The 8,466-nt window shown below is 43.3% G+C and overlaps 1 protein-coding gene across 5 annotated transcripts in view; it reads right to left on the reverse strand.

Annotated features, from left to right (window-relative positions):
* LOC102383456 (UPF0061 protein Pfl01_0444) overlaps positions 1–8,466 on the reverse strand; it is a 54,321-nt gene that overhangs the window by 23,844 nt on the left and 22,011 nt on the right. For 4 of the 5 annotated variants that reach the window (XM_025206144.1, XM_025206147.1, XM_025206146.1 and 1 more), the window contains 4 exons: positions 3,817–3,904; positions 2,384–2,453; positions 1,621–1,693; positions 499–582 (listed from right to left, as the gene is read on the reverse strand). In XM_025206144.1, coding sequence (XP_025061929.1) covers positions 499–582; positions 1,621–1,693; positions 2,384–2,453; positions 3,817–3,904 — 315 coding nt within the window. Of the gene's footprint in view, positions 1–498; positions 583–1,620; positions 1,694–2,383; positions 2,454–3,796; positions 3,905–8,466 lie in introns of all 5 variants that reach the window. The other variant, XM_025206145.1, reaches the window with a different exon arrangement.

An 8,466-nucleotide genomic window follows, 5' to 3' on the forward strand; every position in this document is an offset into this window, starting at 1 on the left:
TCAATATGCTGTTAGCCTTTTTTGCAAGAGCATGCTGTCAGCTCATAGTCAGCCTAAGATCCACTGCAACACTTCTCTGAACTACTGCAGCCTAGCCAATCATTCCCCAAGTCTGTTTTTGTGCCCACAATTATTCCATCCCTAGTGCAGGACTTTGCACTTGTTCTTGTTGAATCTCACCTGAATGGTTGTGGACCATTTTTCCAGTCTATCCAAGTCCTTCTGGATCTTTACCCTGCCCCACACAGGGTCTGCAGCTCCACCCAACTTGGTAGCATCTGCAAGTTTGCTAAAAGTGCAATCAATCCCATCATCCACATCATTAACAAAGATGTTAAACAACATCAGGCCCCTGGAAATCCCCACTTGATACCTCCTTCCAAACAGATATTGAGCCATTGATGACTATTCATAATAAGAGATAATAAGGGATAACATAATAATAAGGAATTTTATTTCCAACAAAAAAATGTATTCAGATATATGTGCTGCACTCACCTGGATCATAGGATTCCATAAAACCAAACGGACCATAATCTATTGTTATGGATAACAAACTGAAGTTATCTGTATTGCACACACCTAGAATTATGCAACAATAAAAACAAATATCAAAACAATGAAGCTTTTTAGTCTCAGGACAATATTTCAGAATTCTATTAGAAAATTTGCTGAAAGGCAAGCGCACCGGATCTAGATCACAGTAGGTACTTTTATATCCATACCACTTTAATCTGCATATAAAGGAGAGCATCAAATAGACAGGCTTAAATAAATAGTATTGATAAAACTCAATATTTGCTATTAAAGATCAGCCATTTCTACAGATCTGATCTCTACATTTCCAACCCCTGGCACCAGGTTATCTAGCCCCACAGGACATAAACAGCCCTGCACACTCAATTGGGCACACAGGGGACTGCAGGGCCCAATCCTGGCAAGTAGGTTAAGGCAGAGGTAATGTGGGAACTTAGAGCCTGATCTTGGCCCAAGGGATCAAGTGGAAGTGGTGCAGGGCTCCAATCCCAGCATACAGGGCAAGATGAAATCTTTCCTTTATATATTTGGCTTATATAAACTATAAAGGACGCAAATACACACACCATTAGGACCATATTTCTCACAGAACAACAACAATTCATTAGCTAGCTGGACACTAAGAACCAAGAACCAAACACTGAGATTGGTTTGATGGCATATTATAATTTTCCTGACTCCCAAATTCTTTCCACATATGGAAGGAAAGAATAACTCTCATCCCTTCTGATAGGCCTTGATCTCCCTGTAATCAGCTTGTTTTCTTCTGCTAATTGTGTCTACCACCACTGGCAATTTTTCTCAAGCCCTCCTATAACGGTTCTTTGCTACGCTATGTTTGCCTTGTTCTGGTCAGACTTGATGAAGAATGCTTTGCATTTGAAAGGTTGTCTAATTCAATCCCAACTATATAGTTGGTCCAATAAAAGATATTATCCTAAGAAATCCTTGCCTCTCACAATTTCTGGACTACCACTGTTACATCACTATTACACATGGACACACTGCATACAAAGACTGTTATGAGACCATAATATTTTGCTAATTCCACATTAATAATTAAAAATAATTATCCTAGCTTACCATGAGCAAAGCCCACAGACATCCACAATGCAATCAAGTTTGCAGTCTCTGATACCACTCTAGAGAAAAAATCCTGAAATCAAATAGTTTTTTTTAAATTCAAACCTTTGTGATAAAATTGCAGATAACAATATATGCTTCAATGTAAGCAACAATTAGGGCATTATATTTTATTTCTTTTCAATATCTAGGAATGGTAGTCCTACAGAGAGTTTAACTTATATTTCGTCTGGGATGGTTTGGATAGAGATGATCCTGCCGCAGGCAGGAGGTTGGACTAGATGACTTCTGGAGGTCCTTTCCAAACCTACTTCTCTATGATTTCCAGGAACATATTTTTATCCCTTTCAGAACTTTGGCATGGCACTCCTAAGGAGCTGGTTCCATGGCAATCATATATAAGTGCACTCAGAGATAGATAAGCACATACAGATACATTAGCTATAAAAAGTGTAATGGTAATGAAAAAATATATTGCATTTATTCTGGGCAAAGCAGGAACCTTCAGTCCATTACTACTATTTGTTTACTATGCAGAAGGCACAGGGCAATGCCATTACCACAATAAAGATAAATTCACTGAAGGGAGAACTGTGAAAATAGAACAGAAAAAATTGGGGGAAAAAATGCCTGTTCATACAAACTGCAAGCTGACTTCAATCAATGCACAACTTTTTTTTAAAGTTGTTTTCATGATCATTAGTACAAGTAGTAACCTATTGTTCCTATGCTCATGAAAAGTGAAAGCCTCTCCAATGCTCACCAGATATCTGTTTGAATCATTCATGCTTATTGATGGAAAATGTTCTTGTATGATGAAGTCTAGCAATGATCTGCCAAAAAAAAGAGCATCAACTGTTCTTTATGCAAAATTGACATTTTTAGAACTGTTATACCAAGCAAGTGGTGGAGCCACTCCTATTTTCCATATTTATGATCTGATCCCAAGTCCCCTGCAGTCAGAAAAATAGACTCCTCCTGATTTCAGTAGGCTTTGGATCAGGCACTTATATATTTTGTTAACAAGAGAAAACCTAACTTTTGTTCATAAAACATTATTAGAAGCATTCATGTAGAATTTAAAACCTTTCTGAAGTGTTAAATTCTCAGAAGAGAGCACCATATAGTTTTATGGCCTGGAAAATAACATTTTGTGATTAAACTTGTTGGCTTATAAAAAAAAATTAGACAAAATTCCATCCCAAAATTTTTCAGAGAGAAAACTTTTATGGCCAAATTCAGAGCTGCTTGCCAGAGTCATTGTGGTTCTTTAAGTACTGTCTCTATGTATCCCAACCATGGGTACCATTCAGGCTCTCAGTGCATAGGCCTTGAATTTCTGCAAAACCATTCATAATGGCTGTGCATACACCCAGAAAAAATATATACAGTCCAACCCAAGTCTTAGGGTATATACAGACATTCCATGTGTGTCCGAAGAACAACCTTTCTCCTGGAACAAAAGGAGAGACATACAGATGTTTACGAGATTTCTTGTGGAAGAGAACAGGCTCTTCCGCAAGAAGTTAGATTGGATACTCATATCATCCACTACATCAAAAATCTACTACAAGACTTCAAATAATGGGGAAGGGAGAGTAAATAATTGTTATTCCTTAAATACCATTTTCACATATCTCCAGTCTGTCAAAAAAATATCCAAAGAATCTTACTTATATAAAAACTGTAGAACTGCTCTCTCAAAGAGAGCATTTCAACTGAGTAAAAATGGACAACATAATTTTAGTGATGAGGAAACTACAGGGAATATTAAAAAGCATACAATTCCAATTGTTAGCCACAAACATAATTCCATTTTAAATCTTACATGCTTCTAGGAAATATATTGCAGGAGACAGCTCCACTACTGGTTTATTTCATATTTATATTACATTACTTCCCACATATCAAAAAAGTCCTGTTGCATTAGCATTTTGCAAATACAAGTGCTGGGGTTACAAAAATGTACATAACCGTTCAGCTAATGCAACTAATTACACATTAGGCATATGTGTCTGTTCCTACAGCACCAGGCCATAGAGATAAACATTTAAATCTATTAATTAGTGTTTCTTTAAAAGAAAGTAGTAAAATCAGTTGAATCCCACCAAAAAAGTTAGTTTCCTAAATTACACATTCATATATATTTGACTTATATTAAAATGAACACAGATACCGTGAAGGTTTTGTTCCAACCTTTGTAAGTCCAGTTCCCCAGAATGAGCTAAAATTTCTAATGAACCTATGCGAAACCATGATTTGGCAACACGCAGGACTACTGCACCTAGAATATAGACACAAGTTAAATTTGAATAGATTATTAACAAATTAAGACCAAAAAAAACAACAGCAAATAATTACATATGCATTTTTGTGTGTGGGAACATATAGACAGTACCCACACATACACAAACAACTCCACACACATTAATTTCTCATATCAACATTTTAACATAAGGGGTGCATCCAGATGAGCAGGAACATGCGTTTCCCTGGGGACAAGCAGCAGAGGCACACCTTGTGCTGCTGCTATTTGTCCCTGGGGAATGCCCATGCCAGGGACACTGGCATGCAGCAGGTTACCCCAGGTGGGGTAAGGGAGGCTGGGGCCAGCAACTGTGCTGCCCCAGCAACCTTACCTAGGGTCCTGCGGGCCTCCTGGAGCTGCAGCCGCGGCTCTCCTGCAGCAGGAAGCCTGGCTGGCAGCCAGTGTGTGGTTCTGCCCACCCAGGCTCTGGTTTGAGGCAGTGAGCACTGCCAATGTGTGCACCGCCTTGCTTTTTTTTGGGCGTGGGTATTTTTGACCCTGGGATCTCTTTGGGTCAAAAAAATCCCCCGTGCTGCAAAGTAACGATGCAGGGAATGCCTATATGTGTGGTGTGGTGCCACAGATGGGTCTGCAGTGGCACGTACCGCATGTCCACACTTATCTGGATGCACCCAAGAAGTTTAATTTGCTTCAAAATGATGGACTATAAGCCCATTTAATAAAGAGAAGGAGCTTCTGTGATTAACAGTGAACCTAATTTTCATCAGAGAAAGAAAATGTGATAAACAATGAGGGGGGAAAACAGAAGAAGAAGTGGCATCATTTCAAAAGTGACTAGTAGTTTAGTTATCTAATCATTTTGTAATTCTGACCTAGAAGCACACAGATCAGTGGTTCTCAAACTTTTTCAATCAAAGGAACCCCTCATTAAACTCAAGGCACCCTTCAGAAAATGCCAGCTCTTAGTTTTCACTTGTTTTTTTGACTACAGAAAAACAATAGAGCTATTTGTTTGTTGCAAAGAATTCAGAAAGACTACATCAGGTCAGAATGTTTTTAACACTGTGGATTCCTATTTGAAATCTAGCCAATGCATCACAAGCAGGGCTAAGGAAGTGATACTTCCTCTCTGCTTGGCACTGGTGAGACCCCAACTGGGCACTGCACTTCAAAAAAGACATGGAGAATCTTGAAAGGGCCCAGAGAAGGGCAACAAGAATGATTAAGGGCCTGGAGGACAAACCTTATGAGGAAAGACTAAGGGATCTGGGACTGTTCAGCCCAGGAAAGAGAAGACTGAAGGCAAACCTGGTGGCCGTCTGTAAGTATACAAGGGATGAATATCGGGACCTGGGAGAAAAACTGCTCACTAGGGTGCCTCAGGGGAGGATAAGAAGCAATGGCCATAAACTGTCAGAGGATGGTTTCAGGTTAGATGTAAGAAGAACTTCTTTACGGTAAGGGTGACCAGAATCTGGAATATGCTTCCCAGGGAGATGGTGCAGTCCCCAACCTTGGAAGTCTTCAAGAGGAGACTAGACAGACACCTTGCTGGAATCATTTGATCTCAGCAGTATTCCTCCCCAGAGCAGGGGGGTTGGACTCAATGATCTTTCAAGGTCCCTTCCAGCCCTTAATTTCTATGATTCTATGATCTCTGGGTTTATCTTGTGAATCATGTCTGTACATCTAAAAGTGCTAACATTGCGTGGCACCCCACAGCACCCTTAAAAGGATCTCAAGGCACCCCAGGGTGCCATAGCACCCTCACTGAAAAACACTGGTAGACCAAAGGGTCAAGAAAATCCTTCTTTTCAGGAAAAACATCATTGGTCACAAGAAATTAAAACAAAAGGATGTTGCAGAATTGATATGGAAGGCCCCTCCCAACTAACTTAAGACACCAAAACTAAAAGGGAAAAAAACCCCTACAAAATGGGGGAAGAGGGAGAAGGATGTTTTGGGCATATCTCTGTTCCAGTTTTCTTTTCCAGACATTTTCCAGGGGAAGATACTGCAAAATCTCCTGTTCTCATCATCATCACACTCCCTTCTACTGACACAGCTCTTTCTCCATAGAATCTATCTTTATTCAGAAAAAAAGCCATCAGAAAATTCAGCTTCCCCTTTTCACAGGTCTTTTACACATCTCCAAGGAGGAACTTAATAGCAAAAAATAAGTAAAGTTTCTATGTTAAGTTATCGAAGCAGCTGTGATCCCCTCCTTCCACCCAGCAATCAGCACATTCAACCTCTCCCTTTTGCTAATTCTCTCTTCCATCTATCTGTCTCAATGAGGGTTAAAATTTTATGCACCAATAATCAAGCCAAGTTTCTATGACTGGCCATGGATGCTACTACCACTGTTGTGCTTACCCTTACAAAAAAAAGTTCAGGTGACAGGCTAGAAAGTCCAGACATACCTTCTATGGGATCACAATATCAAAATTCCCCCATCCTGTTTTGTTCTGGCAGCCTTATTTGAGAAACTACAGCTCTTTTGTATGATACATTTAATAAGGAAATCCCTTTAACATACTGAATATAAGGCTCCAAAAGAACGCCACATATATTTTAATGGATTATAGGAAGGTAGGGCTGGAAGGGAACTCACAAGGGCATATAGTCCAGCCCCCTGCTGAAGGCAGGATCACCCCTGACTAAACCACTCCAGCCAAGCATCTGTCCAAACTGCTCTTGAAAATGTCCAGAGATTGCCAGTCCACAACTTCACTTGGCAGCCTGTACAGTGCTTGACCACCCTCAAAGTCAGACATTTCCTCCAAATCTCCAACACAAATTTACTCTGATGCAGCTTGAGGCCACTGCTCCTAGTCCTGGCCCCTACAACCACAGAGAAGTTCATCTCCATCTTCTCTATAATGCTAGCCAGTGCTGTAGCAAGGAGGGGGCGAGCGGGGTGACCGCCGCGGGCACCAAAGCAAATGGGTGCCAATAGGCGCTGTGCTGCGCAGCTGGGGTGGGGCGTGGCATGGAGCCGCAAGTAGTTCGTTTGGGGGGGTGTGGGGACAGGGGAAGGGCAGTTCCCACTGCCGTGTGCACTCTGGGGCAAGCATGGGGAGGGGGCGTAGCGCGTGTGCCCCGTGGATCTGTGTGCAGGATGAGGGCAGGCTGCAGCTGTGGGCTTTTCCCTGAGCACCAAACTTTGTTGCTATGGCACTGATCCTAGCCAAACATAGCCCATAGTTTCCCAGTCTGTTTTTGTGCCTGTAATTATTCCATCCCAAGTGCAGGACTTCACACTTCTTCTTGTTGAATCTCACCGGATTGGTTGCGGACCACATTTTCAGATAATCTGGTCATTTCGGATCCTCGTCCTGCCCTCTAGTGGGTCTGCAATTCCCCCCTATTTGGGAGCTATCTGCAAGTTTGCCAAGTGTGCACTCAATCCCATTGTCCACATCATTAATGAAGATGTTGAACAATATCAGAGCATGGACAGACCTCTGGGGAACCCCACTTGATGCCTTCTCCCAATTACACGTTGAACCACTGCGGACTACTTGTCGAGCACAAGTAGTCCGCAGTTCCAACTAGTTATGTATCCACCTTACAGTACTTCCTTAGCTTGATCATGAGAATGTCATAGGAGAGACTGTAAGCAGCCTTACTAAAGTCAAGGTATATCACGTTCGCTGCTCTCCCCCCATTCCTCAGAGCCTGTCACCTTATCACAGAAGGAAATCAGGTTGGTCAGGCAAGAGTTGCTCTTGGTGAATCCATGCTGGCTGTTCCTAATCAACTTGTTATCCTTTAGGTTGGGGCGGGCAAAAAGCAGCCTGCAAGCTAGACCTAGGCTGCCAAGGCATTTTGTCAGGCCCGTGGCAGGGCCCTTGGCCCTGCCCAACCCAAAGCACAGGGGGCACCATGGGCCACAGTGTATGCAGCTGGTCCCACTGCACCGGGTGTACAGTGGGCCTGGGATGGTGTGCCAGCTGGATTCACTTCCCAGTAGCCCCCACAACAGCAGCTCCTTCCCGCTGTCGCTGCCAGACTCAGCCCTGTTGCCTGGGCAACCCCAGCTCACCTGCCCTGCACTCACTGCCAGGAGCAGCAGATTGAGTGGGTAGGCAGAGTCTCCATGGAGACTAGCTGGGACCCCCCGGAGGAAGGGTGCATGGCTAGCTAGACAGGATGGGGACACAGGTGGGCGGGAATCAGTGTCCGGGAGCAGGATGGGCAGGTGGGGTCAGGATCAGTGAGGCAGTGACAGCATGGGGTTGGGATCTGGTGCAGAACCACAATCTGCTCCCAGCATGCCCCTGCCCATGAAACCGGTACCTGTCACAGAGATGTGCAGACACTGGTCCCTGCCCACCCCTGGCCCCATCCCATTCACCTGGCCAAGTGTGGGGGTCACTGAGGGAAGCTTTGGTGAGCTGTTGCGGGCAGAGCAGGTGCTGACCTGGCCCACGACAGCTCACTAGAACTCCCTAAGGCAGCCTTGTCCAACATACGGCCCGCGGGCCACCATGCAGCCCACCAAGCCATTTTCTATGGCCCATGGTGCTGCAACGGGAAATGAAAGTAAACGCTGTTTACTTTTGTTTCCAACC

This window comes from Alligator sinensis, unplaced genomic scaffold (genome assembly GCF_000455745.1).
Source record: "Alligator sinensis unplaced genomic scaffold, ASM45574v1 scaffold455_1, whole genome shotgun sequence".
Taxonomy (NCBI): domain Eukaryota; kingdom Metazoa; phylum Chordata; order Crocodylia; family Alligatoridae; genus Alligator; species Alligator sinensis.